The following is an 11471-nucleotide window of genomic DNA, read 5'->3' as shown; positions in this document are numbered from 1 at the left end:
TTCTAAATTATTTTCCATTTCTGTAGTGTTTATAATGCACTAGGGCTTTTATTTATTTTTATTGAAGTACAGTTCATTTACAATGTTATGTTTCTGGTGTACAACAAAGTGATTCAGTTATATATACACACACATATATATTGCTTATCATATTCTTTTCAATCATGGTTTATTTTTAATACTTATTTAATTGGCTGTGCCATATTTGCACATGTGGGATCTTTATCGTGGCATGCAAACTCTTAGTTGGGGCATGTGGGATCTAATTCCCTAACCAGGGATTGAACCCTGGCCCCTTGCATTGGTAGCATGGAGTGTTAACTGCTGGACTACTAGGCAAGTCCCTCGATTATGGCTTATTAAGAGATATTGAATATAATTCCCTGTACGGCAGGATCTTGCTTTTTATCTGTTTTATATTTAGTAGTGTGTATCTGCTAATCCCAAACACTTAATTTATTCCTCGCCCCATCCTGTTTCCCCTTTGGTAACCATAAGTTTGTTTTTTATGTCTGTGAGTCTTTCTGTTCATTTGTATCATGTTTTAGATTCTGCATGTAAGTGATGCCATTTGGTATCTGCCTTTCTCTTTCTGACTTCATTTAGTAAAATAATCCCTAGGTCCATCCACGTTGCTGCAAGTGGCATTATTCTGTTCTTTTTTTGTGGGTGAGTAATATTCCATCGCACATACGTATCACATCTTCTCTATCCATCCCTCTGCTGATGGGCGTTTAGGTTGCCTCTGTGTCTTGGCTGGTATAAGTCGTGCTGCTGTGAACATTGATGTGCAGGTATCTTTTTGAATTTTCTAGGTGTATGCCAAGGGATGGGATTGCTGGATCCTATGATAACTTTATTGGATTTTGAAAACCTCCCTTAAATACTGGACTGTGGGTCTGTAGATGCAGCTTTGTTGTGCTCCTTACCCACACTTAAGCGCCAGTGAACTCCCTATCGCTTAAAGTGCCCGGGCACCTTGGTGACTCAGTTCCTGTGCCTCACCTTTACCTCCCTGGGCTCATCTTTCCTCACTAGCACCCTCTCGTCACCCTGAATTGGATTAACAGCCTCCTCCTTTTTTCCACTTCAGCTTAGGAGTCTCTTTCTCCCTGTCATTTCAGCTCCTGAATCACCTCCATCAATCAATAGATAGGAAGGAATTACTCCTGAGCCTCCAAAACTTTGTGTCCCTGTAATAGGGCACTTACTCCGCAGTGAAATTTGGATCGCTGTGTGCACCTTGTCTCCAGAACCAAATCATAACATCCTAAGGCCAAGGACAGTCTTATTCATTTCTTTGTTATTTATAGCTCCCAGCACAGTGCCTTGTTGAACTCAGCTGTTACTTTAAAGCTTAAGCATACATTCGCATTTTGGTTCACACTGATAATATCTCAGAGATATTTTTAAATAAGCATTACAGAGTTATACTTCACACAACTTTAGAGAAAGTTATTCATCACAAATTCCACCTTGAGAGAGTCTAAATTAAATAGGTGTATTTACTGTACGTGTACTTTATGATGATCCAAGGATTCAAATTCAAGTTCTGTGCCCAGGATGACCATACCCTGTAGAGACTGGGAAGTTTGGAAACCTTCCCCCCTCCCACCTTGGGTTTCAAATACTGGTTCCTTGGGGGAAAGTGAGTGAGAAGGCCTCTTCAGGTATGTGCCTTCAGTTTAGTGTTGGAGATTCCTGTTTCCTTTTACAATGCGTGCAGGTGTTCATAGCCTGGGGTGCTGGGACCTGTCTTCCCCCAGGCCTCAAGTTCAAAAGTGTGACTTGGCTACCTCAGGGAAGGAGCTTGGTTTCACATGAGGGTCTGTGAACAGACCAGCCCTTATTTTTCTGGTATTGGCTGTGGGGTCTCCAGATTCCTCCTAAGACCTCGTTTCTAGGGCATCTGTCTCCTGGAGTGGACTATTCAACTCCCCGGGGAAACCTCCAGTCCTGCCAGGATCGGAAGGCTTGATTGCTTACATTTGACTTTGAGGACGCTGGCACACTCAGTAAATTCCTCAGCTCTTTGAAAAGGAAGGTGGAGGCCGCAGAATTGTTCTGTTGCCTGTGGTTAAAATCTCTGTCATAAAGTTAGAGGAGGTTATTCTCATCTCGTCGGTAAAGTTGTTTTTGAAGGCATTAGGTGGTTTTGGCTTACGTGGGCCTGGCAGAAAGTCTTGCACTTGGGCGCAATGACACCTGGGAGGTTTTCTGGGTTTGGTTTTTTTTTTTTTTGCAGTGAGTAAAGGCTTTGAGGAATCTGGCCTGCAGACCCCAGAGCATCACTGCCGGCTATAGTGGGGACAGTGAGTGCTTCCTCCTCTTAGGGTACTGAGAGGGCCTGGGAATCGTTGGGAACTCTCAGAGACCCACTTTGGAAGGACCTCTTTAAACTTGGCAGTGATAGCGTCCCAGAGGATATGCCAAGTCTCTCCATCGGTCAGCAAGGAGGGAGCAAGAGAACACAGGCTGTATACAGAAAGGAGCAAGGACTCGGATAGTGCCCAGCTCTAAGGTTCCCAGGACACTGGCCCCAGCCTATATGTATTGAAGTATAGTTGATTTGCAGTATTGTGTTTAATTTCTGCAGTTATGACGAAGTGACTCAATTCTACATATATATATTCTTCATTATGGTTTTATCACAGGATATTGAATGTAGTTCGCTGTGTTATACAGTGGGATCTTGTTTATCCATCCTGTATATATACATAGTTTGCATCTGTTAATCCCAAGCTCCCAGTCCCTCCCCCATCTCTCCCCCACCCTTGGTAACCACAAGTCTGTTCTGTGTATCTGTGAATCTGTTTTTATTTTGTAGATATGTTCACTTGTGTCACATTTAGATTCCACATGTAACTGGTACCATTTGGTGTTGATCTTTCTGACTTACTTGCTTAGTTTGATCATCTTTAGGTCCATCCGTGTTGCTGCAAATGGCAGTATTTCATTCTTTTTAATGACTGAATAATACGCCATTATTTACACACACACACACACACACACACACACGTATATGCTTGTGTGCTTACTTACTTCAGTTGTGTCCGACTCTTTGCATCCCTATGGACTGTAAGCCTGCCAGATTCTTCAGGCAAGAATACTGGAGTGGGTTGCTGTGCCCTCCTCCAGGGGATCTTCCCAACCCAGGGATCGAACTCACACCTCTTGTATTGCAGGTGGATTCTTTACTGCTGAGCCACCAGGGAAGCCCCATATATACATATATAATCACATCTTCTTTAGCCATTTATCTGTGGATGGATATTTAGGTTGTTTCCATCTCTTGGCAATTGTAAATAATGCTGTAATGAACATTGGGGTGCATGTCTCTTTTTGAATTACAGCTTTGCTTGGATATGTGCCCAGGAGTGGAATTGCTGGATGCACTGGCCTATATTAAATGACAACCGCAAGCTGCTGGGCAGTTTAAGTGCTCAGTTGTGCACTTCCGATCATAATTGCCCTGGCTGTCGGGGGCAGGCAGGCCATTGTAAGGGGAGGTGTTCTAGAGAGAGTAACCTGAAGATGTCTTGGGGTGAACTTTAGAGGACCTCGGGAAGGGAGTGTGAAATGGGGCCTTGGAGAATGAGGGTGGCATGTTCATGGGATGCTGGAATGCTGAGGGGACCAGCGAGACTGGTGACAGCTAAAGGAAGGGTCTGAGTGTAGTGGCCTTGAAAACCATGCAGAGTTTGAACTTGAAGCAATAGCCAAAATGGTGATGTACAGCGGATTGACAAGCTGACAGTGCAGTTTAATTAAGGACAGGTGATTCCCAGCTGTGTGTCCTCTGCTCTCTACACCTGAAGGAGACTCCTGAGCCTGTTACGTTGGTCTGTTTGTGGATTCTGGATCTGGTCTTAGGAACAAAGTAGTTAACGGTGAAGGCGAGGCTGGTGAGCAGGTGACCAGGGTTCTTGTTGTGCCTCTCACTTCCGCCAGGAAACTCACTTCATTTTTACCTTGATTCATTTCCTCTCAACAAGGAGGCCTTTGTCATCACTACTATGGAGTGAGGCAGAAAAAAGCCTTATTCAGGGTCACGTTGCCTAAAGGCCTCTGGACATTTACAGAGAAAGTAAGAGTGTAGAACCATAATGGGAAGGAAGTTTTCAGTGCTTTAGAAGCTAGCCAGAAGCAGTCATGCTCATAGAGAAGCAAAGGATTCTTTTTGTTGACAAATGACGTACAGTTTTTGCAAAGAGAAAGGAACTATTCTGGGTGAAATGGGTCATCATCAATCAAGGTAGAAAGGTTGAACCCTCAAACTGGACTTGCAGAATTTCACCCTCTGTGGACTGCAACACAAACAGACGTCTGGTTTTCCTTCAGGTGGGGCCCCCTGCCCAGAGGGAGACCCTGAGCCTGTTTTCTGTTGCTCCTGCCACTTTCCCCATGCAGACCTAAGCTGTGTCCTTGGTGGTCTTAGATGAAGGTCTGGTTTGAAAGCAGGTAACTCCTTATGTGGAGATTGACTTTTTTTGAAACCCCTCGAGGCAACTCCTTGCAAAGATTACACAGAAGCAGAATCCTTGCTCAGCCACTGTTTTTGTTGTTCAGCTGATCAGTTGTGTCCAACTCTTTGCGACCCCAAGGACTGTAGCATGCTAGGCTTCCCTGTCCTTCACCATCTCCCAGAGTTTGTGCAAATTCGTGTCCATTGAGTCAGTGATGCTGTCTAACCATCTCATCCTCTGTTGTCCCCTTCGCCTCCTGCCCTCAGTCTTTCCCAGCATCAGGATCTTTTCCATGAGTGGGCTTTTTGCATCAGGTGGCCAAAGTATTGGAGCTCAGCTTCAGCATCAGTCCTTCCAATAAATATTCAGGGTTGATTTCCTTTAGGATTGACTGATTTGATCTCTGCAATCCAAGGGGCTCTCAAGAGACTTTGAAAGCACCTGTTCTTCCACACTCAACGTTTATGGTCCAGCTTTCATGGATGCCCCTAAACACTGCCCTGTTCCATATGCCCTGGGCCCCAGCCAGGCCCTGCAGCACTCGCCGGGAAGGGGTGGCGTCTAGGCATCTCCTGTGGTTTATGGCAGCTCCTGCTCCAGGGGCTGGAGAAGTGCTAACAAGGAAAACCACATCTCTGCTCATGATGGATACTGATGTCTAGTTTCTGATATCAGAGACCCTTGACCCTACTGGTTAGATTACGGACACTGTGTTTTTACATAGGAAAACACATGCAAATTACGCGACCAGAGTTCCTAATGAAGATCCTGAATGAACAGGAAGGGAAAGATTACGTGCTCGTGGGCCTGGGGTTGGTGTCTGTTTTTTGCCACGTAGCCCAGGAAGCTCGTTCAGAGCCTGTGATCCGTGTTACTGTTGTTTGCCCTTGTCTTCCCAGTGAGGGAAGGGAAGTAAAGTGATTCCTTTCCGGTGTGGCAGTACCGGCCCCGCCCCCAGCCCCGGGGGGATCTCTGGGCTCAGTGGAGTTATCATCCCTGGGCCTGTCTGTCCATAGGGTCTGTCCTGATCATCTGCTCGGCCAGCCTTTTCTCTCGCCCTCTGAGAAGGGCAGAGTGGGAACAGGACTCAGTGTGGGGGCTGCCGCATCTTAAATGACTGTCGGTGAGGAACTGAGATCCTGTCCTTCAGTCTCCATCAGTGCTTGTGTGTGTGTGTGCGTGTGTTCATGCACGAGTGTGAACTGCATTTGTTCTTTCCTAATACTGAACCTGAGGAAGAAATGGTGACAGGGGCACATCTTTGATGCCCTCAGTGCTCATGCCCAGCATCCAGCCCTGCCATCTGCACAGCGCTCTGTGGCCTGGAGCCTTGGAGCTCGCTGCCACTTGACAGGCCATTGGATAATTTATACCAGTCTGGTGGTGATAGGAGCGACTTAATGCGGGGTTCTTGTTTTTTTTTCCCAATTTATTTTTGAAAAAAATTTTTAACTGACATCTAGTTGATTTACAATGTTTTAATTTCTGCTATACAGCAAAGTGATTCAGGTATATATGTACATACACACACACACACACGCATTCTTTTTTTAATCATCTTCTCCATGATGATTCACTATTGAATGTAGTTCCCTGTGCCATGCAGTAGGACCTTTTTTATCTGTTCTAGATGTAATAGTTTGCATCTGCTAATTTCAGCCTCCCACCCCACCCCTCCTCCAGCCCCCTCCCCCTTGCAGCCACAAGTCTGTTCTCTTTGTCTGTGACATTGTTTCTGTTCCATAGATGGGTTCATTTGTATCTTATTTTAGATTCCACACATAATTGATATCATATGGTGTTTGTCTGTGACTTACTTCACTTAATATGATAATCTCTAGCTACATCCATGTGGCTGCAAATGGCATTGCTTTGTTCTTTTGATGGCTGAGTAGTATTCCATTGTCTACATGTACCATATCTTCTTTATCCAGTCCTCTGTTGATGATGGACATTTAGGGTGTTTTCAGGTCTTGGCTGTTGTGAATAGTGCTGCTCTGAACACAGTGGTGCATGCATCTTTTTTAATTCAGAGTTTTGTCTGGATATATGCCCAGAGTGGGATTGCTGGAGCACATGATAACTGGCATCCATGTCGAAAGCATGTATCCATATATACACACATCCCCTACACACTCCTTTATACACCCATCCAATATACATGTATATTCTTAGGTATGCCTCAATTTTATTGGCAGTTTGCTCTCTGTTATCACTTACAATTCGTAGTCAATCTGATAGTACAATTTGATAGTAGGGCCTGAAGTTGTAATCTGCCTGCATATGCCATTCCTGACCCAGATCTACTTTAAGAGAATACCACACTTAAAAAAAAAAAAAGTTGAATTGGAGTGTAATTGATTTACAATGTTGTGTTCCTTTCAGGTATACAGTAAAGTGATAACAGTTGTGTGTATATATATATATATATATATATTTTTTTTTTTTTTCCCCAGATTCTTTTCCATTATAGCTTATTACAAGGTATTGGATACAGCTCCTTGTGCCGTATAGTTTATCTACTGTTTATCTATTTTGTATATAATATATCCTTGTTTATCTACCTTATACGCAGTGGTGTGTATCTGTCGCACTCGCTTCTCTTTGCTGAAGTGTGTGGGTCCTCACTGCCCCTGACGCTCATCTGGTGGGGGAGGGGCTGCGGGTACAGCAGGTGGGTTTGTGTTTTCCTGTTTCTTTTTCTGTGTACACTGTTCTCCTTCTGGCTTAGGGCTTCTCAACCGTGGCTGCGTATCAGAATCATACGAAGAGCTCTATGAAATGCAGATGCCCGGGTCCTATCCTGGGACGCTGACTGCCAGGTCCGGGTGAGGCCGGGATGCTGGCATTGGAGAGCTCCCCAGGGGATCCTCTCGGGCGGCCACGCTTGCTCTGCGAGGCTCTCCAACTTTCCACCAACATTTTCCACCTGTCTGCATTAGAAGCCAGCCTAGATTTGCCTTTGGATCCAGGCCATTGACGATTTCTAATTTTAACTTTCAACTTTGAGACTTACAGATGTAGAGGGTGAGGCCCAGAAGGGACTGAGTGTCTTTCCATGGTAGTCCCTGTGGATTGGCCAGAAAGAGAATGCTGACAGATGCTGTCAGAGGCGCTGAAACTGTCATTTTAGGCTGATCTTTATATAGTATGTCATTCATACTCAGATTATATTCAACCTTAAGCTCTAACTCACAACTGCATTATTTAACATCGTAAGGTAAATATTCTAGTCGTCCAAATCTTTTTTTCTCTTTTTCTCTGTAGTCTAGACATGCTTATGCTCCATGTGAAAAGAAAGATAGCTAATCACTTGGTCGTGTCTGACTCTCTGTGACCCCATAAACTGTAGCCTACTCTGTCCATGGAGTTCTCCAGGCAAGGATACTGGAGTGGGTAGCCTTTCGCTTCTCCAGGGGATCTTCTGAACCCAGGGATTGAACCCAGGTCTCCTGCATAGTGGGCAGACTCTTTACCGACTGAGCCACCAGGAAAGCCTTTTGCTACATGTGAGCACACGTTCAAATGTCATTTCATGGGTTGAGGGAGAGAAACTCAGGAAGAGGATGAGTAAATTTCCATCTTACAGCCTCTCGGAATAATTAGTTGCTTTGGCCTTATGGGAAATGGATAGATAACCATCCTAGCAAGAAATTTTGAATGACCCATTTGACGTGATGGCTGAAAAACCGTATTTTTTACTAATGGAATGATCTTGCAGGCAGGGATTTTAATTTTTTTAAAAAGCATGACTCTTTGCCCAGAGTAAACTAAATTACCTTTGCCAAAAAGAGCCTTCAACTTGGTGCCCACGGGGAGAGGTCAGTGCAGAGAGGGCGGAGCCTGGACTCCCCCCTCACACTGAGTGCTCCCACTCATCACACTGAGTGCTCCCTCAGTGTTGTTTGTGCTGTATCAGTGTCATGTCCTGGTACTTCATGTTCAATGACAGCAGGATTGAACCCAGTGTCACTTTTAATTGAAACAGGAAGCGTGTTCAGCTTTGTGTGTGAAGCAGCCACGTGGGATCCGAAAGGCCAGTGCTGGGCAGAGGGCCAGAACCCATGACCCGGGCTCATACTGCCGCACAAGGCTCCAGAACCCCCAGAGTGGGGCCGATCGCTCTGTGCTGGGCTGCAAGCAGCCCTTGCTAACACGTGGTCTGGCAAAATGACCACTCCTCTCTGCATCTTCGAGATGCTCCAAGAGACAGCTGCTCTTTCCGTTTTAGTTTTCCCTGTCTGGCCTCCCCGCCCGCTTCCCTTTGACTGCTCCGAACCTGGTGGCTTGTCCAGCTCCACAGGGGACTTGATGTTTGTGGCTGCTGTTGCCACTGGCCTTGGAAATGAATTGTGTGAAAAGGCCCCTGCCTTTGCTCAGTGTGTCTTGAAAATTATGATTATGACCTCACGGGTCATTGTGGTGGGTGCCAGACTTGTGATGATTCTGAATAGTTACTTTGGAATTTTATGAGTCAAAAAGACAGAGCTGCCCCTGCCAGTGGAGAGGCATGGGGGAGAATGGCTGGTGTGAGTCACATGGCGAGGAGGACTTCGTTGACACTGAAGTGCACTTTGCTCTCTGCCCCCAGGTCCCCCTCCGGCCTGTTACAGCCCCAGCAGTCCCATCCAGATTCTGGAGAACCCCAGCTACTTTTTCCCAGACTTTCAGCTCTATCCTGGGAGGCATGAGGCATCTTTGACAGTGGAGGCAAACAGCAGCATCAGAGAAAAAGTCGGTAAGTTCTTTCACTGGCATTCATGTTGGAAAAACAGAATGATTTTATGTTTTTCACTCTTCTGAATAATTTTTTCTCTATCCTCTTTTTAAAAAGCAACATATTGGATTACTGGTTGTTTCTTTATTGGTAGGTGCCTTATTTTTAATGTTTGCTTAACATTGTGCATGCGTGCATGCTGAGTTGCTTCAGCAGTGTCCAACTCTTTGTAACCCTATGGACTGTAGCTGGCCAGGCTCCTCTGTCCATGAGATTCTTCAGGCAAGAACACTGGAGTGGGTTGCCATGCCCTCCTCCAGGGGATCTTCCTGACCCAGGGATTGAACCTTTGTCTCCCGTGACACTTGCATTGCAGGCGGATTCTTTACTGCTGGTGTTAATAGACTGTTAATTATAATACATGACTCACTCAACAGAGAGAGTTCCTGAGTAGGTAGGAACTTTCGAATTATACCATTGAGTGCCTAATTTTTCTCTAATTCCTAAATGTTCTTTTTTGTACTCTTTCCTAGAATCTTTCATTTCTTTTTTCTTCTCTGCTTTCATTTATACCTCTTTTTGCAGGTAATTCAGAAATTCAGAGAAATTCTAAACTATATTCGGAAAGGAACTGCTTCCTTTGTAAAAATTTCCTGACTATTTTTAAGGGTTTATGAGATTGGTTACACCATGAAGGAATCTTCAAAACCACATTAAAGAAGGATCTTAAGGCTCTTGCCAGATGTGCTCATGAAAAGGAGATTCAGTTTCTGTGCCTAATGAGACCCCATTCCTTTTATTATTCATCCAAAAAATCATTTTCCTTTGGAAATATGTTTTTATTTGAATTTTTATCCATTTTTATTTGAAGTATTGATTTTTTTTATTTGAATTTGCTTGTTCATTAAGCCCTGAGGGTAAGAACTGTCTTCTTTACTCTCCTAACCCAGCACCTGTCAGAATGCCTGAATATCACAGGCTGGCAGTTGGTATTTGTGGAGTGAGTGATGGCTCAACTCAACCCACGCTGTTAATTGCTTTCCTAGGATTGTGCATCACTTAGTACAGTTACTCAGCAGCTCATCTTGGGTGACTTTCAGTGGTCTGTTTTTGTTGTTGCAAAGTTCTAATTGCTGAACTTTGGGTTTATATCTCAGTTACTGTGCACGTTCTCTGAAAATGAGCAGTAAGTTTGAATTTACTCCACATACCATCCTGTGAAGTAGATATGAAGCCTGACCCCAGAGGAGAGAGAGGTTCAGAGAAACCAAGTAATTGCCTGAGCTCATGAGGGGTAGATCAGAGGTGAGCTTCAGGAACCAGTCTGTAGAGTTCTTTACTCTCGTTTTTTAAACCGTTTTTTAATTGAAGTATAGTTAATTTACAATGCTGTGTTAATTTCAAGTGTATAGTGAAGTGGTTCAGTTATATCTATATATCTGTATATGTCGATTGTTTTTCAGATTTTTTTTCCATTATAGATTATTACAAGATATCAAATATAGTTCCCTGTGCTATGCAGTAGGTCCTTGTTTACTGATTTCATATATGAAAAGTGAAAGTGAAGTCGCTCAGTCGTGTCCGACTCTTTGCGACCCTGTGGACGGTAGCCTACCAGGCTCCACGGTCCATGGGATTTTCCACGCAAGAATACTGAAGTGGGCTGCCATTTCCTTCTCCAGGGGATATTCCCAACCCAGGGACTGAACCCGGGTCTCCTGCATTGCAGACAGACGCTTTACCGTCTGAGCCATTTTAGTAGTGTGTATATGTTAATCCCAAACTTCTAAGATATCTCCTACCCTCCAACAGTTCTTTCCTGAATGCCTTTTGTGTATCATGGTAGTGTTCTAGACAGTGGGTTCACAGCATGTGATAAGATAAGGCTGTCTGTTCCCTGGTGCTAGAGAATTCTAGTAGGGGAAGACTGGTAATAAATACACTGTTGATTGAAAGAGAAGGCCAGAGACAAGGCCAGATGTTAGGCTGTTCAGGACATTTAGAAACTGGTTAGGGGAGCTTGCGGAGAAGGCAATGGCACCCCACTCCAGTACTCCTGCCTGGAGAATCCCATGGACTGAGGAGCCTGGTAGGCTGCAGTCCCTGGGGTCACTGAGGGTCGGACACGACTGAGCGACTTCACTTTCACTTTTCACTTTTCATGCATTGGAGAAGGAAATGGCAACCCACTCCAGTGTTCTTGCCTGGAGAATCCCAGGGACGGGTAAGCCTGGTGGGCTGCTGTCTATGGGGTCACAGAGAGTCGGACATAACTGAAGTGACTTAGC

The 11471-nt window shown here is 44.7% G+C and overlaps 1 protein-coding gene across 6 annotated transcripts in view; it reads left to right on the top strand.

Annotated features, from left to right (window-relative positions):
• The window catches only part of AMOTL1 (angiomotin like 1), a 161368-nt gene that overhangs the window by 68815 nt on the left and 81082 nt on the right, over window positions 1-11471 (top strand). For 4 of the 6 annotated variants that reach the window (XM_061440183.1, XM_061440181.1, XM_061440186.1 and 1 more), the window contains 2 exons: window positions 9058-9204; window positions 9301-9333. In XM_061440183.1, coding sequence (XP_061296167.1) covers window positions 9058-9204; window positions 9301-9333 — 180 coding nt within the window. The remainder of the gene's footprint in view (window positions 1-9057; window positions 9205-9300; window positions 9334-11471) is intronic. The other 2 variants (XM_061440182.1, XM_061440187.1) reach the window with 1 other exon arrangement.

Source organism: Bos javanicus, chromosome 15, assembly GCF_032452875.1.
Source record: "Bos javanicus breed banteng chromosome 15, ARS-OSU_banteng_1.0, whole genome shotgun sequence".
In the NCBI taxonomy this organism is placed as follows: Eukaryota; Metazoa; Chordata; class Mammalia; order Artiodactyla; family Bovidae; genus Bos; species Bos javanicus.
Note: the sequence above shows the minus strand (reverse complement) of the source record. Positions and strands in the feature narration are given on the sequence as shown.